We start from the raw sequence: 24,518 nt of genomic DNA, 5'->3' as shown, positions 1-24,518 counted from the left end.
GGAAAAATTAGCAGTGTTGTTCAAGTCTCAGCACCATTTACCCATCATTCTATTTACTTTGCAAAAAATGCAAAGGTGATAAAGCTGTCGACTGACCAACCTAGCCAGACTACAGTGAAATGTAAATTTTAAATAAAAGCACACTGACTTACACTTTACAAATACAGCCACTCCAACACACACATACTCTCTCACACACACACACACACACACACACACACACACTCACACACACGGCAGTGGTAGCAGATAAATGCATTTTTATAAGGCATAAGCTCAAAAAATGTTAATAAAGCAATGGATTGGCAAATGAATACTATGCAATATTTTAAAGTCTTTCTAATTATAGTCCAATCAACATAAAATATTTTCCAGTAGAGATTGCCTTATGTTGTACCGTATGTTAAGTTTCAGAAGTCCCTGCTTCCACATTTTCCAGCAGCTCCTATAAACCCACATATCACGTAGTCCCGGTGGTGACACTCCCTTGCCTGCCCTGACCAAATAAATCTCATGAGAAGAACTCCCAGGCCTAAGTGAGGCAGAAAGGAGTGACAAGTATTCTTAAAACCATCTCAGAAAACCAGTGGTGATACAGAACACATCAATATTTATCTCTTGGACAAACTGGAGATACATCACTACAGCTTTTGTTAACAATTTAGGGCCCAGCTCTTCTCAAAAACAACAAAAATAGTTGACTAAGAAAGTCTCCTTCCCTCATATATACACACAATCTGCTGTGTTGAATGGAATACTTTAGATTTACAATAAACCACTGCCACCTGCTCAGACTGAAAACATGAACCCTCTTTGGCTGACTTTTTTTATTAGCATGCTCTGGAGCAAAATGAACGCTCCCCTCATCTTATGGGCTGTTTATCTAAATGGCTTGAAAAATCCGAAGTTAAGCCTTTGGTAAAGGATTGTGGTATAAATGGGCCCGTACTGTTGGGGGCAAATTTGTGAATCTTTTTCCTTCTGCGATTCCTCTGCCAGCACTCAGCATCCACCCCCACCTCTTCCTAGTGTGCTTTCTGGTATCTGAGAGGCTGGAACGCCAAAAGCTACACTTCCCAGACTCCCTGGCAGCGAGAGTTCTGGAGGGGAATTGGGTGCACTGACCAGTGCCCTGGAGAGTGGGAGGAGGCAGAAGACCTGGAGCCGCTGACTGCTGCAAACATCCGTTGACTGGTGAGCTGGAGGGAAACACCGAGGTTTCCCACTGCGGTGTCCAATCTCTAGCCTCCAGCGCTTACAGAGGTAGAAGCCAAGTTCATATTCCCATGTCCTGTCACTGTTTTTACGGATGTCAGAACACAACACAGTGGTCCTGACCCCTGGGTCATAACTACCTACCAGGGTGTGCTCTTGAACTCAAAAGTTCCAGTGGTGGCCGGCCAGCGTAGCTCAGTGGTTGAGTGTTGACCTATGAACCAGGAGGTCACAGTTCAATTCCCAGTCAGAGCATATGCCCAGGTTGCGGGCTAAATCCCCAGTGTGGGGCGTGCAGGAGGCAGCCAATCAATGATTCTCTCTCATCATTGATGTTTCTCTCTCTCTCTTCCTCTTTGAAATTAATAAAAATATATTAAAAAAAAAAAACACACGTTCCAGTGGTAGCCTCCTGATCCCCCAATTTCCTGAGTGGGGGAAAGAGAGGGAGCAGCTCCCCTGGAAGTCACCCTTCAATGTTCTGGAAGTCATTCCTGGAGGCCTGACCTTGAGTCCACTTCTCTGGCCCTGTCAATAGTGAGCAAGCTTCTAACTGCCTGTATTAAATTCCTCTCTGCTCAAAATTCGTAGAGATTCCGATTGCATGAATTTTTTATCAACAAGTTTATCTTTTTAACATAACATTACAGCAAACTCAATAGAGCGCATTAAGAATAACCTTCAAAGAGGAAATGATCATTGTCACTGTCAATGAAGCTCTTTTTTTTAGTGCCAGACAATCTGCTAAGCACTTGTCACATTATTTTTATTTAATTCTTACAAGAACCTTTTGCAGCAAATACTATCATTGAGCCCATTTTACAGATAAAGAAACTATGGCATTGTGAGGTTAAGTATTTTATCGAGAAAGAGCCACCTAAGTGGAAAGGAGAAGGTTGGGATTTGAACCCAGGCAGTCTACCTGCAGTATTCCAAACATGCTCAATTGTTTAGTCACTCTTAAGAATGCTTCCAAAGCCATGTGGTTTTACTACTAGAAACAAATTACAAATAAGACACCTGCATCTGCCTATGCTCCCAGCTCAAAACACTGGGACACGCACCAGTGGGAAGAACATGAAATGGTGCATCTGCTTTCAAAAGCAGTTTGGAAGCTCCTTAGAGTTAAACATACACCTACCATATGACCCAGACATTCCACCCCTCAAGGGAAAAGGAATTATATGTTCCTACAAAGATTTATTCACAAATATTCATAGCAGCTTTATTTTTTTAAATATATTTTTATTAATTTCAGAGAGGAAAAGAGAGGGAGAGAGAGAAGAAACATCAATGATGAGAGAGAATCACTGATCAGCTGCCTCCTGCACGCCCCCTACTAAAGATCAAGCCTGCAACCCTGGCATATGCCCTGACCGGGAATCGAACCAGTGGCTTCCTGGTTCATTGGTTGATGCTCAACCACTGAGTTATGCCGGCTGGGCTAGCAGCTTTATTTTCTTTTAAATATGTTTTTATTGATTTCAGAGTGGAAGGGAGAGGGAGAAATAGAAACATCAGTGACGAGAGAGAATCACTGGTTGGCTGCCTCCTGCACGATCAAGGATCAAGAGCCCACAAGCCAGGCATATGCCTTGACCGGGAATCAAACCATGACCTCCTGGTTCATAGGTCGACCTCCAACTACTGAGCCACCGCAGCCAGGCGCAGCTTTATTTTTAGTAGCTAAAAACTGGAAAGAACTCAAATAACTCTCACAGGTGAATAGATAAATAATTGTATTGTGTCCAAATAATGAAATATTATGCAGCAATAAAAATAATATGTGTAACAATGTGGATGAATCTCAAAATAATTATGCTGAATTTAAAAAGTCAGAACAGCCGAAACCGGTTTGGCTCAGTGGATAGAGCGTCGGCCTGCGGACTGAAGGGTCCCGGGTTCAATTCCGGTCAAGGGCATGTACCTTGGTTGCGGGCACATCCCCGGTGGGAGGTGTGCAGGAGGCAGCTGATCGATGTTCCTCTCTCATCGATGTTTCTAACTCTCTATCCCTCTCTCTTCCTCTCTGTAAAAAATCAATAAAATATATTTTTAAAAAAAAGGAACAGACTGTGTAATTAATTCCCTTTATATAAAATTCTAGAGACTACAAACTAAACTGTAGTGACAGAAAGCAGATCAGTGCCCGCTGGGATCCCGGATGTGCTGGGGGAGGCAGGAGGAGGGAATTACAAGGAGCAGGAGGAAACATGTAGGGGTGACCAGTGAGCTCACTGTCTCACAGTGATGGTTTCACTGAAAGGTTTTAAAATTCACAAAAATGTTGTAATTGTACAAATTAAATACATACAGTTTACGGGCTGTGAATTATCCTCAGTAAAGCTGCCTAACACACTGGAACAACCCTGAGAGCCATCTTCAGTCCTGCCTCCCTCTCCTCCACATCCAGCCCACTCCGAGCATGCATACTCTTCCTCTACAGTCGCGGTTCTGCCCTTCCTTTCCAGAAAGTCTGTGATACAGCTCAGAACGCTGGGTCTTCGTTCTGATTCTGCCATTTATTTGCACTACTTAACCTTTCTGAGCCTCCGTTTCCTCATCTGTAAAATGGGAGCTTCATTAAATCATGGACTCATTCAACACATATTTAGTAACATGCCTACTACAAAGATTATAGTGAAGAAGACTTTAATATATGTGTTTCATAAGCCATAAAAGTCTCTACATAAATATGCTATCTTTCTGTTTCCTTTTCTACTGCCACCTTCCCAGTCCAGATCCTCCACCCTGACAAGGGACTCAGCAAGACCTTCTTTGTAGTGAGTCTTATTACTGCCAAGCCAATTCAGTTTAAATCCAGAGCCCAGAGTAAACTTCCTTAGGTAGGGTTTTCGCAGTATCAACTGGTTCAAAAAGCCCTGTGGACTATCCATATATATAAAAAGCCAGTGAACGGAACGCTGCAACGACCGGAATGACTGGTCACTATGATGCCCACTGCGGCCTGCCAACTGGCCCTATCGAAGGAGATGGGGGGGGGCTGGCTGGCCAACCACCTGCAGCCCCTCCCCCGGCCGGCCCCACCCACGATGGGCCCCTACCACCCCAAACAGCCCGAGGCCCCTCCCCCCAGCCAGCTCCACCCCCAATTGGCCCCCCCACTCCGATAAGGGGCAGGGCCAGCCGGCCAACCACCCATGGCCCCTCCCCCAGGCCGCTGGACCCCATCAGCCCCTCCCCACCCCATTCAGGGGCGGGGCCAGCTGGCCCACCACCCATAGTCCCTTCCCATGGCTGGCCCCACCCCCGATCAGCCCCCACCACCCCCATAAGCCCACGGCCCCTCCTCCCAGCCAGCTCCGTCCATGATCGCCCCACACACACCAATCAAAGGTGGGGCTGGCTGGTCAACCTCCCACGGCCCCTCCCCCGGCCGCTGACCCCTGATCAGCCCCCCTACCCCCATAAGCCCACGGCCCCTCCTCCCAGCCAGCTCCATCCCTGATCGCCCCCCCACACACACCAATCGAAGGTGGGGCTGGCTGGCCAACCTCCCACGGCCCCTCCCCCGGCCGCTGACCCCTGATCACCCCCCCCACCCCATTCAGGGGCGGGGTTGGCTGGCCCACTGCCCACAGCCCCTCCCACAGCCAGCCCCACCCCCATTAACCCCCCCACCCCAATCGGGGGCGGGGACTGCCAGCCAATCACCCATGGCCCCTCCCCCCAGCCGGCCAACTTCCCACCATCTCCTCCTCCCGACAGGCCCAGCCACGATCCATCCCGATTGGGGCAGGGCCAGCCGGACTCCACCTGTGCACGAATTCATGCACTGGGCCTCTAGTTATTTATCATATTGAGTCCTATCAATGGCTGCTCCCTCACTAACCATCTCACCAAACTCAATTCCCTGCCTTTGTGCAGACCCCTGGTCCAACCCAGCTAACTGCACACATACATGCCTGTGCATGAGCCTCCCTTGCAACACCCTTCCCACTCCTCTCTGACCATCTATGCCCACTGAGCAACTTGGAAAAGAGTGTTTGTACTGGGTACTATGAGACTGAAGACAAGCCCGGCCAGCGTGGCTCAGTGCTTGAGCTTCGACCTATGAACCAGAAGGTCACAGTTCGATTCTCAGTCAGGGCACATGTCCATGTTGAGGGCTCAATCCCTAGTGTGGGGCATGCAGGAGGCAGCTGATGCATGATTCTCTCTCATCATTAATGTTTCTATCTCTCTCTCCCTCTCCCTTCTTCTCTGAAGTCAATAAAAATATTTTTAAAAAAAATAAAAAAGACTGAAGACAAAAAGAACTGCATATAAACACTGTAGTCTAGTTGGTAATGGCACATAAGTTAGCAATCCTGAAGCTACTTTACATGATACTAGAGTTGAACAAATACCTAAATCATAGACTTAAGACTAACCGAGCCCCTTTGAAACGGTTCCCAATGTCTTCTAATTGCAGTATGCATTCACTCACTCGCTCATTCATTGGTTTCTGGCTGAGGCTGGCTAAGCCGCGCTGAGAATGCTGGAAAGAGTGAGACGTGGTCACTGCCCTTGAGGAGTTCACAGTCTAGTGAGCTTTATACTCTGGCCTCTCCCCCATCTGACTTTGCTGACTTCTGGCTGAGGTACTGCTGTATCTCATGGATACACACAGGCCTACCTGATAAGCACTCAGCATCCATTCCCACAGCCTCCTGATGAGCCCGATGTACAAGACACAGACTGGCTTTTCTTCCGGGAAGTGCCTAACGCAGTGATACTCTGCACACAAGAGGCACTAAGTAAAGGCTGACCACCTAACCAATGCCCTAGGACCCATAAAACGTCCAACAATGACGGAGAAAACTAAGCTCTATACTTCCTCTGAACAAAGATAGCCAAGATTCTGAAGCTTTCCATTTATTTAAATGTTTATCTGGAATCAAAAATTAAATTTACGAGCCCATATCCCTTCAGAAACAGGCTAAAAGGGTTCTTTTAGAACGAAAGCATTTTTCATGTAACCGATGACCACAATGTCCTCTCAGAGTCCAAATCTGTGCTGTGTTCGTAAGAAGTCGCTGTCTTTTTTCTCTCATTAACTTTTTTCTGCCTAGAAACTAGTTTTATATTCTCTTTGGGGGACACAATCTCATGACATTTTAAGCAAGAAGAATACACCCTAGTCTACTCACCATATACAAAATGCTTTTATTCTAGCGAAGTCTAAACAATGTCTACACAAGCATATATCCACTGCAGCATTGTTTGAAACAACAAAACGTAAGAATCAACCTCTGTGTTCACTAACTTGGGCTGGTTAAAAGACATTATGAGACGCATATAACGGAATACTATGCAGCCACTGAGAGGACGAAGCAAACCTGTGTACTGGTGTGGAATGGCTGCCAAGACATAACGTCAAGTGTGAAGGTAAAGTGTAAACCTGCCACCATGTATTTAAGAAGTGTTGTGTTTCTGTGGGGGGAGTAATAGATGTTGGCATGCTTTTCTACGGACACATTACCTTTGGAATGATGCGTAAGAAGCTGGTAATAGCACCCTCTGGGAAAAAGAACGGAGGGGAGACGGGACTGAGAGATAGGAGGAAGAGTTCTTTTTCACTGTATATCCTTCTTTACGGTTTTGAATTTTTTAAGCCTTGTACATATCTTACATTTTCAAAAAGATGAAAGAAAAACTTGAATACAGCAGTCCCCCCGAATCCACGGTTTCAATTAACCACGGTCAACCACAGTCCAAAAACGTAAACAGAAAATTCCAGAAGTAAACACTTGGTAAGTTTTAAATTACACACCCTTCTGAAGAGCAAGATGAAATCTCGAGCCCTCCCACTCCATCCCGCCAGGGGCGTGAATCATCCTTCTGTCCGCCCTCTCCTGCTGTATGCACTCGCCGTTCGTCACTTAGTGGCCCTCTCAGCTAGCAGCTGGGCTGTCCCGGTACGCCGTGCTTGTGTTCCAGAAACCCTTCTTTTACCTAATCGTGAAAGCACAGGAGTCGTGGTTCTGGCAACTCGGGGAAGCCATCAAGTGCATCGTTTAAGTGAAAAAGTGTGTCTGATAGGAAAAAATACAGTGTATACAGGGTTCTGTACTATCCACGGTTTCAGGCATCCACTGGGGATCTTGGAACTTACCCACCGCAGATTAAGGGGGGGCTATTGCACAATGATATACTGTTTCAGGTACACAAGTTTAAGAAAAGAAGAATCATTTTTCGTTTTCAGGGGAAAATCTCATAGCAATTGGGTAAATCCAGAGAACTTTGTTATTCCCCTCCCCCACCACCACCACCAAGCTGTACCACTGCCCCCCGCCCCTCCCCCATCATAGGGTGAAGTGTAGGTACCTACTTGACGCAGCCTACTTTGGGGAGCAAGTGTTATCAGCTCCCCTCTGAATGGGGAAGCCATGGCAACCCTACGGCATTCAGCTGGTCTAACTGCTACAGCTCACCCTGGACGCCTAGGAAAATCTGTGGAGCTCAAGACAAGTTTGGATAACAAGGGAAGCAGGAAAATTGATGGGGGGAACACCAGTCAGTGTGATGAATGGGCTGGTCCAGAACAGCAGGTGACAGATATGCAGATGCAAGACTGGCAGGGAAGGAAGATGGTCCGTTCACAACAGATGGATGGAGATGCTCAATCATCCTCAGGAACAAGCACGTGGCTGCACACACAGCCCTGTCTGCTTGGCACCAGCGGCTCCCCACACACCTGCAGGGCACAGCCTCCCAGCCCCAGAGGCTCTCTGCACTGGACCCACACCAGGGCAGGGCCAGGGAGTGGCAGCAGGCAGTGTGTGAGGAAGACGCCACTCAACGGCAAGCTGGCTCTCAGGGCCTGACTGCTGAACCTCCTCCTGCAGCTGTAAACACACACCCACTCTGTCTGGTGGCTCTCACTCCTGAGTAAGGCTGCACTGCTGGGGTGACCTGTTTGCCCAGGACGGAGGAGCTGCCCAGGACTTAAGAATTCCGGTGCTAAAACCGGGACAGTACTCGGCAAACCGGAAGCAACGGTCACCCTACTTACGGGCCGCTGCCCTCTCCTTGTTTTCTCCCTCTTTGTGGTGAGAGAGGGAGAACCTATTCAGTTCAAGTTCAAGGCTGAGCAGAACTCCTCGTGTAGAGCACTTGCTTCCTCCAGTCATCGGAGAAAACAGAGATGGAACACATGCCAAGAAAAATCCTCCAACCCTGTCTTTCTCAGAACGAGAACATCTTTTTAAGGTGTCCGTGATAAACAGGCTCAGCTACTCCAGCAGCACGGGAATGAATTTAAGCCTTGATGCTGCAACCCACATCTTGTCAACAAAGAGTCAGAAGGGCCAGGCCGCCCCTCGCAGGGCCAATGCTATTCCTTCCAGCTCAGCCGCGGGAGTTTTCCAAGGACACGGAAATGGGCCACGATCAAGCGCGGGTGGTAGCTGGCATGATCTCCGTCCGCTTCCCTGGCCCCTCCAAGCTGGACCCGGGCTCTAGAAAAAACAGCCTTATAACAAGACTTCTGGCTTCTCTAAGACACATTAAAGAATTAATTGCTGAAGGAGAAAATTAATTTCAGAGACTCACGAGGTTACTTTTTTTTCCTGGGGATGGGGGAGGAAACGTAGTTATTTTCGTTTTCATCCTGGGGGCACAAGCTGGGAGCTGTCCAGTCGATAACCTGGCCATCAGAACAAGGTTTGTAATTAAAAGGTCAGTGACCTGGAAAGCCGGGGCCCACTCCCAGAGCTTCTCAGTAATGACGGCGCTATTAAATTAAGACTGTTATGAAATCAATGCTAAAAAAGCTTTCATGGTAACGAGATTCCATTCAAGGACATGCAAACTACCTCGTGAAATGGAGTAAATGATAAAAAAGAAAAGTAATAAAAGAGAGTTAAGTTGAAATCTATGTAAGAATTTACTTCCCCTTAAAATAGTCCAGTGAGAGAAGCCTTCACCTCTGCCCCACCCCCAAGGTTGAGACCCTCAGGTTTCTTCCTCAAGTTCACTTCTAGCAAGGAGGTCGTTTTCCACTGGGCGGGGGGGGGGGGGGGGGGGGCGTGCTTCTAGGAACAGAAGAAAGATAAGGTCTGTTTCACCGTTTAGAATGAGGAAGCACAGCGGTGAGTTTTATTTGCTTGTTGTCCTCCCACCCCCAGACGATTTCTCAGATGAGGGAGAAGCTCTATACGCTGCAGAGGACACAATAAGCAGTGTCCGCAGCACACAGGCCCCACCATGCAGGGTTACAGAGAAAAGCGCAGAGAGCAGACACACAGCTCCCCGTGCCTCCCACCTCATCCAGCGCCTCAACCCCCGTCCCCCTCGGACAGACAGTACTTCTCCCCCACCTTACGCTCAGCCTGCCACACACGTTTGGAAGCAGACTGCCGCCTACGTTTTGTGGTTGGGTAGGGTGTCAGTAAGCCTACTGACAACAATGACCAAGCCTCTAACTTTCTGGACTGATTCGATTGCTGTTTGTAAGCTGGACTGCTGCCTGCTTAGAGCCCAGCAGTGATGCCTGTGTGGCAAGAAGCGCTTCTATATACAGGCCAGTTCTGTGCGGGCGCGAGGTCACTGCCCTGCACATGGGCTGGCCCTGCAGTTGATGTGTCATCTGCAGAATCGAGTGGTTGGGGGGAACATTTATTCTAACGCTCTGAAGGTGAACAGCTGCTTTTCTCTTTCATCCAAAAAACTCCGATAAAAGAAATGTTGTAAATTACACAAAATGGCAGTACAAACTTCAAAGAAAATGATAAATGACTCTAATAACTTCATGTTTCTCATTAATGACTCCATATTCAGACTTTAAAGCATCCGAAAGAAATCTCCAAAAAACAAAAATTAAAAAAAAACACAAACACAAAAGACCTTTGCAAACCACGTTCTTCCATCCCTATGCCACTCTCCACTACCCCTCCCCCAGCCTCCCAGTCCCTGAAATCAGAGCATACATCTAACCTGCCAGGATCGGGGGGCAGGAAGCAGCCCCTGCTCCCGGCTGCAGTTTCACAATAAAACAAACTCAGCTGATGCGCCTAAAGTTACCCTCATTTTCCACCGAACTGACATGCACTACAGGGATCTCAATTTCTATATTAAATATTAAATAATATTAAAAGAAAACAAAATTGGATTTGCCTTTTCAGGAAAGAGATGTTTATTAAAAAAAAGAAAGTCAAGATTATAATTCAAGGCAGTGCTTCCACTGCAATTCCCCGAAGTGACATTTGCTAGGAGAAGCCAAGACTACAGTAGCTGTGAGCTCGTCTAACGCCAGCACTCCCAACCCACCACTGCAGTGAGTCCTTCGGGGAGACACCAGTGGTCAGGGTACCCGGACCTTGGTCCCCCCCACCCCGAAGACAGCCTCCCCAGCCCCAAAGACCAAGTCTCCTTCCCTCCCAACTTCTGTTAGGGACAGGCACATGCTTGCTCCTTTGCAAAAGCCCCTCCTCCCTCATCCCATTCTCAGGATGGTGCCAAGCTCCGCTGATCAGTCCCCTGACCCTGGGAACAACAGGAAATTTTAAAAGTGAAGTTTAAATCCATGATGGGCTCTTCTCCCCCTGACGCTGATCAAACCTTAGAATTCTCTGTCCAGAAAAGGTCCTGCCAGAACGTACCCTATTGTGATTCAGCTAGGAAATGGGTAATTACTGATAATTATCAAAGATAATGATCAAATATCTTTTCAAAGAGAATGGAGGTGTGGGATTGAGTCCAGACACTCCAAGTTTAAATACAGTAAACGCCTGGGGAAGAAGGGTAGGGTGCCTTCTCGAGGTTTCTGCTGCCGAAAGAAAACGCTAGAAGCGCTAACCCACACGAGGGGTCAGGAAGGGATTAAGCCCACTGTCAGCAAATGCTCATCTCCTTCAGGTCTCCACTCAGCTGCCACCCGCTGAGCGGAACATGCCCTAACCGTCCAGTGTGAAAGTGTGACCCACGCCCACACCGTCACCACGATCCACACCCCATGAGCCAAGGCACCTGCCATACCGTACACTGCACACTTGGTTCTCCCACCCCCGGCCTGCCTTCCCCAGGAGAACTGAAGCTCTGAGAGGGCAGGGATTTCCTCCGCTCCCACTAAAGCAGGGCGTGGCGCAGGGTAAACACTCCTAGATGAATTAATCTGTCGGTTGTGTTTTCTTTTAAAAAGGAGCAACAAATAACAATTATACAAAATGGTTTCCTCTCTACAGTGATTATTAGCCAACTAACTCAAAAGAAGTATTATTTGGTCCAGAGTTTTTCTCTCTCTCTTTTTTTCTCTCCCTCTCCCAGTCAGGGATTTATTAAAATTAAACAGATTAGATGGAGCTCCTGATACTAAAACTGCTCAGCAAAGCCTGCGGTGGGGAAGTGCCGGGCAAACACCAGAGACATTTGTCTCTAAATTGCTCTAAATACCCTCTGCAAATGAAATTCTAACCCAGCTGCGTTTGAGAGAAAATGAGGAATAACTGGTCATTGTCAGTGGAAGAGAAGATCAGGCAGTTATAATATTGCACAATATACTGGGGCGAAGGATCTCTCGGCAACCATAGATTTTGTCTCAGGTTACCCCGGGTAATCAACACAGCTTTTAGGCTCAGCTTTCCCCAGCTTCGACGCTTTGATGAGAGAGCTGAAATCCCCAAGCTTTTATGATTAATTACTCCCCATAGGTACACATATTTCAAGGAAAAACTATTTTATGGCATGATGGTTGTGGAGTGGAGAGGCCAGCCAACGCACTCCAAATTTTAATAATCTCCTACGGATGGGGGCGAGCAGGATGCCGCCAGCGAGCGCACAGCGCCCCCCTGCAGCTCAGTCCCAGGGACCGGTCTCAGGCAACCTCTGAACAGCCCGCTGCCTGTGAATGAAATGCGTGGCATGTTCGCCCTGGCCTGCGAGCCCAGCCCTGGAACTCCGTCCTGCAGGGTCACCTCGGTGGGATACCGTGAAGCAGACCTAGGAAATGCCACCAAACCCCTCCACCTGCTTTTCCAGCCACAAATGACTCAAAGCTCAAAACCCAGAATTCTGAGGCTGGCATTCCAGCTCTTAAAGTAAAGAGAGTTCTGGTGGTGGTGGTGGTGGTGGTGGTGTGTGTGTGTGTGTGGGGCGGGGTGTCTCTTTCCCCCCTCATGGTTATGAGAGCTTTCTAGAAAAAAAAAAAGAAAAATTGGGTTTGTTTTGAGGGGTTTTGGTGTAGTTTTGTTTTTTGTGTTTTTTTTTTTTTTTTAACAAGAAGAAAAATATCTTGAACTTCAACAGAGCCAGAAGAGAGTCTGTCTGCTTCGGACAATACTGAATTGGTCAAGACCCATTTACTCCATGCCTATAAAAATACCACCAAACCAGTAATTCACCACTTTAATCAGTAAATCAGATGGACCCCAAGCTTGACCTTACCCTGACCTTGTTTATTCATCTCACTTCCCTTTTCCTTCATTTTTTTTTCTTCCTCATTCTTTACGACAGGAGCTAATTTGAAGCCAGCCGCCTTCCAGCCAGGGCCATTACCAGAGGACTGGAGCAGAAAGCAGGAGTCTTATCCAAGGGGCCGCTGAATTCGCTGTGCCAGGCTGTCCTGGGCTAAGTTGTTGGCCTTATATTTGGAGCTCAATTATCCAAATTAGATCATCTCTGCTCCACCGTTAGGAAAGAGCCAGCATCCCCCCGCCTGGGGGGCACCCCTCAAACTCCCCCCCCAACTTTAGTGGGGCAATTATAGGTCCTTCATCAACACTGCTTCCATCTGCCCACCCCCAGTCGCCTTCTGCAGGCCACTGTGCATGGCCACGAGGAACCTGTACCTTTCTTCTTAAGGAATGCTCTCCTGGTCGCAAGGGGGCTCTGGCGGACACGGGAGTTCTGTAGAAACTTCACTGCTGTTGCAATCTGGTGGGAGGGAAGAAAACAGAGAAGAAAAGTAAACTTCAATAGTCTGAATTTCAAGATTAAAAATCCTATATAGCCAAAACCGGTTTGGCTCGGTGGATAGAGCGTCAGCCTGCGGACTGAAAGGTCCCAGGTTCGATTCCGGTCAAGGGCATGTAACTTGGTTGCGGGCACATCCCCAGTAGGAGGTGTGCAGGAGGCAGCTGATCGATGTTTCTCTCTCATCGATGTTTCTAGCTCTCTATCCCTCTTCCTTCCTCTCTGTAAAAAATCAATAAAATATATTTTTAAAAAAATAAAATAAAATAAAAATCCTATATAAGTTTATCCCATGTCCACAGAAATCACACACCATTGTGGTCACATTTATAAGCAGTTATTTCTCACATTTAAAATCCATCTGAACAAAACGTATGTCAATTCCCTGCCTTCACTGGTTTCCTGAATCTGATTCTATCAAATCTAATCCCCCCAGCCCAGCTTTTAAGACCTGCCACACTCTCTTCCTGCTCTCCGTTCAAGCTGACCCTTCATTCTCCTCGGCAGGCAGCTGTCTCCTGGCCACGCTCACCTATGTCACAACACTTGTGCCCATGTGTACGCAGGGGCTAGAAGGCCTCCCTTACCCCACCTCTACTTGTCTAAACATTGCTCACACACACACCCCAGCATGGCCCTTTTACAGCCTTGCTAACGCCTTAAAGCCCTCCCTACATAAGCCAGCCATGTCTGGTCTCCCTACTCTCTCAACTTCCTCAATGCTTGTCATGTGTACTGTCTGTCAAAGATATAACTGCACTGTCTTCTAATGTCCAGGCTGCCCCCCCAAACACACTGCAAGAACCTGAAGGAAGAGACTACGCTGCCTCTGCAGAGCCCTGCAAAGTGGGGGACATCCGCTGGGTTGATCACCCGAGGCAACATGCACACCTTTCACCCTGGTCCCCCTCGTGTAACGGTGCTCCATTCGGAAAAGACTTCGAAGGCCAAAGTTTGGGGTTTCATGGCTAAAAGCTGACAGACTGACAGAGTATCTATCTACCTTGGCATGATAGTTAAGAAATCTTCATGTCTGTGAATGAGCCACGCAGAGGACGGAAGACGTGCTGAAGGCACTGACCTTCCCATCACCCAGCACACACTAAGCCTGACTGCACGCAGCCTGCCTGCTCTCCATTCCGGACACCGGCGCAACGGGAACCTGCCCCAGGTAGGAAAGGGGCTGTTTTCAATGACGGCCATTATTCATCTCATCAAAACCCAAGAATAATATAGTCTCACGTTACAGGTAAAGTCAACAGGCCTGCAGTTCACTCCTAAGCTGTTGAGAGAAAAACATTTCGAAGGGGTCAAATATAAGGAAGTTTTCTAAGATCCTTCAGACTAAGAGTAGCAGTTATACAGAGATTCAAACGAAGTGCTGTGACTACAGGGGAATACAAATTACAAATATTCTCTTCATATTTTATATGAATTTAAATCTTGAGATCAGACAGACTTCATTGATGACAAAATATGAGGATAAATCAAAAAAGAAAAACAAAAAGCCAGGGCAATTCCTTATATATTTCCTTAACACATGCTCCCTAAAGGATGAACTCAGAGATCCCAGTTTTTAAGGTTTGGGCCTGTGAGTGATAGGAAACCTAGTGTTCCTTGAGACTGGTTATCATTTGTAAACATATTAGCTACCATCATGTGACCACCAACCAGTTCTAGACTACAGAAAACCGATGCTGAGGAGTCTAGAACCCCGAAACTACATACTCACCCCCTCCCAGCCCTCAATCACATCACCTCAGGTTGCACCAAAATCAAGAATTGGACAAAACATCCCCCAAATGGGTGCATTTTAATAAAGAGATGGGAGAGGGGAAAGGAAGAAGGGGGGGGGGGAAGCAAAGGAAAGGGGCGAAGTAAGGAAAGGTAGGGGAGAGGAAGGCAGGGGCATTCAGACAAGAGGAGCCTGAGCAGAAGGGGAGGCAAAAGAACAGGAAAGGGGAGAGGTGGGGAGGGGAAGCGGCCAAAGAGGAAGGAGAAAACTACAGGAAGAAAGGCCTGTGCCCGGGAAAGAGGACAGTTAGTCACACTGGCACGGGTCGGCCCACAGGGTCAATGCCAACATGCACAGCTCAGATGGCTGGGGGACAACTGTTCTTCACCTGGAGAAAAAATACACCTCGACGCACGCCACAGTTAGAGCGTTCACACCATGCAGCAGACTCCGCTCACTGGGGCATGCGTACCAGGCGCCGGACAGTGTGGCCCACAGAGGGGGTCCTGGGCAGGAGATGCTAACAGCACAGTTCCGCTCATTTACCCATAAGCGTACACCTTCCTCTCATCCTTCCAAAATTTTCCATGACAGAGAAAGAAAACAGAACCCCACCACTAAAACGCACAGGTTTCACCTTGCTTTTTTAATATAGTCCTTGGTATATGCATTTCTGGTCAGAGAGCAAAGTTCTGATGGGTTTAATGGTGCACTCAATGCAGTGCTTGGCGCATTCCATCAATTTTTTTTAAAAAATTGCATCTCTTATTTCTTTAAATACATTAATCAGCCTAGTGTAGGCAAAACGGATCCATCGGACAATGCAATAAACATGAATTATCATCTATCCAACACGCATAATGGCTTAAAAATACATAATAGCAGGTGTAGTTTAAATGATTAGTTATTACACCTGTGGTGGGTCTGATTCAATTGGGAAAAATCATCTTTAATAGGTTAAAAGGTTTAGATCACCATGCTTTCCTTAAAGTGGCTGTAGAGAGGGGATGATGGAGTGCTCTGTCATTAGTAATTCATTTAAGAAAAACGTGGGGGATATAGCAAAGAACAGCATAAACGAGCGAATCCAATTTAAACATCAGGTAAAGTAGAAAACACCTTTTAAAAAAGCAAGATAAATGAATTTGGAAGGGAGATGAAATTGACGTATTTATTTTAACGGGAATTTGACAAAGTCCCGGCACACTTCAAACTTGCAAAAATATGAACAATTTCTTTTAAAGTTTCCATTCACTAATTTCAAGCCATATAAAATAATACTGCCAAACACCTACATAAAGTATATTTGGGGCTTGTTTATGCTCCTCTTGATCTTTGTCTGAAAATGCAGGCGACAGGCAAATCACATATTTAACAGCATCGATATCACTACACCAGATGCAAAAATATAAAGCATCCAAACTAACAGCCTCCACCTAATGTGCTGAATAAGAAGGAGACCCAGCTAAGCAGCTACATGTAAGTGTGAACATATGAAAACCTCTCTCCTGCCACTAATTTCTTCGGCTACTCTCTGCCCTCCTCCTCCCTCCGCATAGGAACTAGCACTATAATAGGGTGATGAAGGCCTGTCCAATCTAGAATTTCATAAGCCCTACGATTTATACATAGATTTCCCCCAAATCTTTCCCCCAGTGCAAAGGTGTTCACACACTAAATACACTGGCGGGGCACTTGGTCTGCATCTTGCCTTCCCCTATTGTTGGACACTTTTCATTAACTTCATGAAGCAATTCAACACTCTTCCCCCTGCAGAGACCCAGCACACACAACACGCTTTTGTTGGATGAAATGATGGGGTGCCTGCAGCCTGTCCTGTATTATCGTTTGATTTTCTAATTAGGAGATGAATGTGACTATTCATGGCTTATACTTGTGCCCAACTAAATTACATAAATTCAGGCCAAATCTTCCGCCTCAATGTCAAAGACGTAAAACGGCAACAGGAGCTTGATTGCATGTTGTGGGAGAGCAGCAAGCCAGGGAAAGGCCTGGAGCGAAGTTCCTGACGCCGCTGTGGAAGCCACTTGCTTCCGAGACCACAGTAAACATGGCACCGGCTCTCCTTTCTCCTCCTGCCGCATCGGGAGAGTTCTTCATGAGTGCACCTCGTTCCCAGAGGCTGGTTTCATAAAAATAAAGACGATGAACTCAGAAGAAAACAGCAGCGGAGTTTCTTACCACTCTATTCCTGTGACCTTGTCTTCTGCCCCCCGCTTCCTGAAAGCAAAATAAAACAACCCTGCCACCATCAACTGCACGATTTTACGGAAACTTGATAATTTTCACTGTTTATCCCTTAAAGCTAGAGGTGAGACTGAGGTACAGAGAACACGAGTAAATTCTTGCCTTTGCAATGGCTCTGCTGGAGTGACTGTCAGCCACCCCCGGGGAAAAAAGCGGACTTCAGGTTGAAAACACCTTTGCATCCAAGATGATTGGCCAACTGAGAGAGATCTGTGTTTGAGAGACCAGGATTTGTAACTGTATAAATCAATGGAATACAGTATACTCAGGGGCTCTCTGCGATGAACTATGTGCTGTTAAATGCATTGTGTAGGGTAAGTAATCCCTGGTGAGAAGAATCGAGGTTCCTGACAGTCCTCGCGGAAGAGCTGCTTCCTCTGTGCTTCTGCTCTCCTCCAGAAGCCCTGCGCACTGTCACCTCCGGAATGCACAATGCTTTCCGCCCGGAGGACGGGAGACCTGAGCTTGCCTAGTGACGAACCTGGGGTTGGAGGGAGCCTTAGCACTTCGCACCTGACATGCAAACCTGATGCATTGTCTCTGGTGACACTTATTTGGAATGCCACCAATTCTAGCACTCCTGTGTGCTACAGACACATCTATCTCCTAAAATGTGAGCATTCATTAGCCAGTTTTAAATATTAAAAATATTCAAAAATTAATGACACAACCAAAGGCAAGCCCCTTTTAACCCAGAGAGATCGCAACCACAGGGCAAAAGAAAATGACCGATGTGCAGGCCGAGACCCCATTCCGACACCGCACCGCTACACCTGCGCCGCTCAGAGATTCAATTGCCTGTGAAAGGTGCCCCCACTCGGACTCTAAAGTAGATAGATACCCAGAATCCTGTTAACAAGCGGTAAGCCAAAGAAACTCGAGTTTTAACAAGGACTGACTTTCAACGCCAGGCATTGCCGAGAATGAGAGAACCCTCTTCAAACAGAAATGCTGAATTTTAGTAAGAAATCAGTGCTCTGTCAGGAGTTCCTTGACAAATACGGTCATCGGTGGCACAAGGAAATAGTTGCAAAGCAGCTGTTAATCAGAGAAACGCATCGTAGAACGCTGATGCTAGCACTCGTGAAAAAAATGCAACGGGCTAATTATGAAGCTATATATCTCACTAAAGAGGCTGTGTTCCTTGAGATTCTAGGCAAGGCACTCTCGGAGCCAGGGTCCTAGGATGACATAATTCTGGTTTTCTGCAGCCGGAATCCTCTCTGAGCTGCGGTTCACAACCCCAGGCTCTCTTTCGAGCTAGGGGACAGGCAGAGGAGGGCAGGCACCCTGGAAGCAGAGCCATCCACAGCCACATTCCAAAATGTTCCGCAAACACATTCCAAGGTGTCAGATCCTGAACCCAGAGTGAAAGGAAACCTGTGCGCGTGGAGAAGAAATGTGGGGACCATCACTGTGAGTGTGGCAAGGGAGCAAATGGGTGTGAGCTTCAATAGAGGAAATCTACCCCAGACACCAAAATGAAAAGAAAGAATAAAAAGAGGAGGCAATAAACAGAAAATAGAGGCCATTGTGTTGGATATCTATGTCAAAGGGAGGAAGGGAGACTGGCAGAAAGCTGCTCTGAGGGTGTGAAATGCGACTCGGGGAAGCCGAGGGGCTAGCAGGCAGGTGAGGGGGGAAAGTTAATATGCAGAGGAAGGCTCGGTCAGCCAAAATTCAATCCGATCCTCCGCAAGGGCAAGGAGGAGTGAGGCTCCCCGAAACCAGACGAGTGGGAGTGGGGGAGGGGCGCCACCGACCGCTCGGAGCAAAACCACTGGAATGGCAAGAGGGGAATAACCTTGAGGTGGACAGGCGCTCCGGCGGCCCCAGCGCGGAGCCAAAGTGCCCCCTAGCCGGAGGCGGCGGCCGCGCAGGCCCCGGTGGCCGCCCTGCTAAGTCGCACAGCCCAAATGAAGTGTTTTCACTCAGGGAAAATGAAATGTTTTGCAAGATGAAACAGAATGAAAATTGAGGTTTTAGGTAATTACTAGTTGGCATTTACATATCAGGGCTGGTTCAACACCTATTCATTTTCCTCTTTTATTTTCAATTTTTTAAAATTGCTCATTAAAAATGAACAGATGACAGTGACAGGATTTTTTTTTTTTTACTCTTCCTCCTCTGAGGGTTACAAAATCAAGAGGTACTTTTAGCCCGGTTATCCACAATGAACACACATGCACGAAGGTATGTTTTACGTGCATCAAGGGGGAAAAGTGGAGGGGAAAGTCAACAAAAGCCAGGAAGTTCAAAAAGAAAGACAGTGACTCGTACTTGAGGCAGCCTCCCGCGCCTGGCCAGCCGGGGAGCCTGGGTGAGGAGCGTGCCAGCAAGGGCCCTGGCACTCACGGAGTTAAAGGAAAGAGCCTCTCGTTCAACTTGGAATTTCCTGGTTTTTGTCACTGTGTCCTTCCCATTGTTGATGTGGGTTCCAACCCACACTAATGAAGCCGTGAGCCCTAATTTCCTTTGTCTTACTTTCCTCGTCCTTTTGTTTTTCACATTAAAGAAATAAAACATCTCTGGTGAAAGTGCACAGGAGTTGACATGAGGGAACGCAGTATTTTTAAGGTCTATTGTGTGAACCTGCATTTAGGGAATTCCACAGCATGCATTACTGACCCTAGTCTCTCTAAACACACAGTGACGTATGTAGTAAAAGCTTTATGAAAAGTGGCAACACCACATGCACAAAAACCACCTTTCCACGTGAAATAACTCTGCATTTAAATTTCCCAGTTAAAAATACTGTATGAACTGCTTGTCAGACAGAATGTCATTGTTTGCTTATTTTATTAAACTAGTTTTTCCAGAAACGTGTGTGGGAATAAAAAGCATTTTGACCAACATGTACTGTTTAATATCAAGTGACGACGTAGGGACTCAGGGTGACTTTGGAGGAGACTCTGGACGCCACCCTGCAGCCCAGAGGGAGCTGGGCAGCTGCGGGGCGGAGCGGAGCTGGGAGAGCAGAGCTGCCGATTCGGAGGTCGACAGTAACCGACCACAGAAAGGGCTCCAGTGCTCACACTTGCCGGAGAGGAAATGAAAACCTTGCTTCTGGGTTGAGAAGATCAAAGTTCCTTTTTAGGAAAGGTTGGAAAGAAAAGGATTTTCTCCTTCAGAGAGAAAGGAAAGCGAATTTAAATGCCTTGTCCCCATGCAGCCCCACCTGAATTTAGATAGCAGCCCCTCTGATTCTTGATGCAACCAACAAAGCAGGAACCCAAAGAGGGGAGAGAAAAAGGATGACATTTGCCTTGGCTTTGAAATCCAACTGGCAGCAAACTGTTTGAAGTCCTGTGTGGAGAAGAAACTGTAATAGCCTCCATACTGAAAAGAGGAGGAAAATGCCATTATACACGGATCACGGTAGCAGTGACCTCAGCAGAGAAGGCAAATGAGCTGGCTGCGAGTCGGAGGTTCAGCCAGCGTGCCAGGAACAGAAATAAAGGGTTTATGTGCCAAAGACATGTGACAAGGGTTGGGTGCTCGGTCCCAGGAGGTAAGAAAAAAAAAAAGGAGTTCAATTTCTTAAGTGTCTCTGAAGAGCTCCTTGACTGCTCTTCTCCCAGTCTCCCCTGGTTTTCCATTTTCTCCGTCCCCCTAACTCCCCTGCACTGCTCAGGAAGCAGAGGGCACCAGGCTTCGTGCTATAAAATTAATGAAGGTGTCAAGCTGCTGAGTTGAATCACCCCAAAGGAATGTAATGACTCAGTGTCCAAGATGCTCCCTAGGAGAACTGTGAGCTCACTCAGTGACGGTGGCTGGTGACTCCAACACTAAAAATACGTAGCATGCAGTCCCCAGGCCCCTCCTACTGATACCACTGCCCCTACTTCCTAGTCGCTGTCTCTCCACCACAGGAGGCTTCTGAAGGTTACTTCTTCTTCACTCTAATCCTTCAGATGCTCAGGAGATGAAATGCTGCTTCGGTTCCCCCTTCTTTTGAAGTCGGGGCCAGACGGAGATGGGTGAACTCTAGCGCGCACTACTGAGATGTGAGGTGATTAGGAAGGAGACGAAGAAAGGTTATGTCGTGGATAGTGAAACCTCCAAGCATGAAGTCATCACTGGGGGCCTAGACGCTGAATAGATGGCCACGGATGGTCGGATGGTCGGGACTGGGACTCTTCACGGCAGCTTAGCACCTTGTGCTCTCAGGACAATGAGAGGGGCTCCTAGATTCCAAGGAAGATAAGCTCTGGACCAAGAAATCCTGTCTACCATCACCCCACGTACAGCATAAAGCGAAAGCCTTTGAGGAGTCAATAAATGGCCCTCCTATCAGACATCCGACCAACAAAACTTTGTGGAGAAAGGCTAAATGTTAAAAAATAGATTTGAATACAAAAAAAAAATTAGTAGTCATGGCCTAGAAATAGTATGAATCTAAAAGATAGCAAGAAAAAGGCAACATCTGTAATACTTTCAACAATAAAGATAAATTTACAAAATAAAGATAGCAAGACAAGAATTTAAAATGACAAATGTGTCATTATTTACAACAGCCAAGATATGGAAACAACCTAAGTGTTCACCAATGGATGAATAAAGAAACTGTGGTATATATCCAATGGAAGAATATTCAGCCATAAAAAAATAATGAAATCTTGCTATTTGCTACAACAGGGATGGACCTTGAGGACATTATGCTAAGTGAAATAAATCAGACAAAGACAAATACCTTAGGAGCTCTCTAATGTGTAATCTAAACCAGTGTGGCTCAGTTGGTTGAGTTTCGTCCTGTGCACCAAAAGGTCACCAGTTCAATTCCCAGTCAGTGTAAGTGCCCGGATTGCAGATTCAATCCCCAGTAGGGGGTGTGCAGGAGGCAGCCGATAGATGTTTCTCCTTCACATTGTGTTTCTCTCTCCATCCCTCTCCCTTCCTGTCTCTCTATAAAAATCAATAACATTGTTAAATATATATATATATATATATATATATATATATATATATATTTTTTTTTTTTTTTTTTTTTTTTTTTTTTTTAATGCGAGCTCATAGCCCTGGTCGGGTAGCTCAATTGGTTGGAGCATTGTCACAATGTGCCAAAGCTGCAGGTTGGGTCCCCAGTCAGGGCACATGCAGGAATCAACCAATGAGCGCATGGATACGTGGAGCAACAAAATTGATGTTTCCCTCTCTCTCTCTCTCTCTCTCTCTTTCCACTCCCTTTCCTCTGTCTAAAAAATAATTTAAAAACTCAATAAATAAAAGTTAAAAAAACAAAAACAACAAGCTCATAGATATAGAGAATAGATTGGTAATTGTCATAGGTGGGGGAGGAGACGGGTAAAGGGGACACACATTTTTTTTTTAAAGATCTGTGTTACAGATATATGGCGTAACTTCACTGAAGTAAGTGGGGGAAATCTACCTAAGTAACTTAGAAAACGAGTAGAGACACAAGACTAAGGGTGACAGGAACTACGCATTAGCACTGTATGAGTTAATAAAGCTGTCTCCCATGGGAGCTCAGATTAACCGTTCTGATACCACTGTACAAGTATACTGGGATTGCGCAAACAGATGATGGGTAGTGTAAAAAAGAAGAGGTAAATTTAAAAAAATAGAAGAAAGTATACCTCGAGACCTTCCTTTGTACTATGCCCAAGACAAATGAGGAAACAAGGTCTAGCACTTTCCATATGGTCACATTCTGCTTACCTTTTCAGCTTTTATACTTGATCTTCCCTCTCTCCATGTAGTTTTCCCTGCTTAACCTACTGAATTACTTTGTACAACTCCCTCCCCATAAAAAGAGGAATTGTCAATGAGGCCCACCTGGACTTTTTCGTAGCTAACCTGCAAATGCTTTGGCCTTTAGACTAGAGAGTACTTAACTGGACAACCTATTATTTAAAATACTTTGCATACACAAATTTAAAAAATAAAGTGACAAATGAGGGTAGCCTTTAAATCACCTTTACAGCCACTGAAAAGCAGAAGAAAGTAAATAATTAAGATTTGCTACTAACAGAAGATTACCAAGTCCTAGTTCCTACTATTATTTTAGATTCCTTCTGGCCCAAAGGAAAAAAAAAAAAAGTATGAGTTCCAAAAGTATGACTCATAATAGAGTAAGCTAGCAGACTCAAAATTTTTCAAAATTACAGCAAGATGACAGGGATTAGAAACCCTTTCTATTCAAATGGTCGAATGAAATCAGCTCACCTCGGAGGAAAGGTGCCCTCTCACCAAGCACAGTCCCAAGAGTGGACAGCAATAGGTTATCCTCCAAGACTGGGAAGTCAGTGGAACCAACTCTGGCAATAACTGGGGTGACAGATGTCAGATGTACCTCACATCCATATGAAGTAAGTTGGTGGTCAGGCTCTATTTTCTAAGGAAGTGTTAGCTGTCATAGGTCCCACCTCTGCCGATTACTTCAGAGGTAACATCCACACAAAGAGAAAGGCAGAGAGAAGCTAAGCCTCTGACACGTGATGAAGAGTCATCATTTCTACTGTGGAACTGATTCTCACACCCATTGTCAGATTTGTACCTACAGTACCAAGGTGTGAATCTGGAAGAGAAACTGAATCAAGAGAGATCCCTCCAGTCCTTCTCTAATAAACCCCAATCCAGAAATGCTTAGCTCAGCAAGGAAATCCATAGCACACAGGAAGAATCAAATGGTAATCATCATGGCTTTGAACCACTCAGTAACCTTTCACTAAACATCATAAGCATTTCTACTAACAACCACAGCTACCAATAAGCAAACACACTCTTAAAAATAAGTGATTCAATGCCCGTCTGGCATGGCTCAGTGGCTCAGTATCGACCTATGAACCAGGAGGTCAAGATTTGATTCCTGGTCAGGGCACATGCCTGTGTTGCAGGCTCGATCCCCAGTGGGGGGCGTGCAGGAGGCAGCCAATCAATGATTCTCTCTCATCATTGATGTTTCTATCTCTCTCTCTCTCCCTCTCCCTTCCTCTCTGAAATACAATAAAAATATGTTTAAAAATAAAAATAAATGATTCAACAAAGGCCTACTAGACACCAGAGCCATCTTGGCTATGAGGCTCTCATTACAAATCCCCTACCTCCAACGGGAAGTTAAAAGGGAGGGTCTTCAGGCCCTACACCTGAGGTTCCTACCAATCATCGTACTCTAACATAAGCATGTAATTTACTTAGAATTAACACAAAATTTAAACAATTCTCACCATTAAGCAAATCAGTTCTATTGAGCACCCTCCTCCTAAATCGATGGAAACTCGTTACTAATTCCTTCCAGCTCGGTCCAGGAAAGAGAAGTTCACTTTTTGTTACCTGAAGGATTATGAATTACCATCCTGCTTTGCAACCTTCTCGGTTGTCCACACCCCACCCACAGAGTAAGATACTTTGAAATTACAAAAACCCC

The 24,518-nt window shown here is 46.3% G+C and overlaps 1 protein-coding gene across 3 annotated transcripts in view; it reads right to left on the bottom strand.

Annotated features, from left to right (window-relative positions):
* PEX14 (peroxisomal biogenesis factor 14) overlaps positions 1-24,518 on the bottom strand; it is a 134,719-nt gene that overhangs the window by 64,540 nt on the left and 45,661 nt on the right. For all 3 annotated transcript variants that reach the window (XM_080654616.1, XM_080654615.1, XM_080654617.1), the window contains exon 3: positions 13,005-13,089. In XM_080654616.1, coding sequence (XP_080510742.1) covers positions 13,005-13,089 — 85 coding nt within the window. The remainder of the gene's footprint in view (positions 1-13,004; positions 13,090-24,518) is intronic.

The sequence above is a fragment of the Plecotus auritus genome (genome assembly GCF_963455305.1).
Source record: "Plecotus auritus genome assembly, chromosome: 2".
In the NCBI taxonomy this organism is placed as follows: domain Eukaryota; kingdom Metazoa; phylum Chordata; class Mammalia; order Chiroptera; family Vespertilionidae; genus Plecotus; species Plecotus auritus.
Note: the sequence above shows the minus strand (reverse complement) of the source record. Positions and strands in the feature narration are given on the sequence as shown.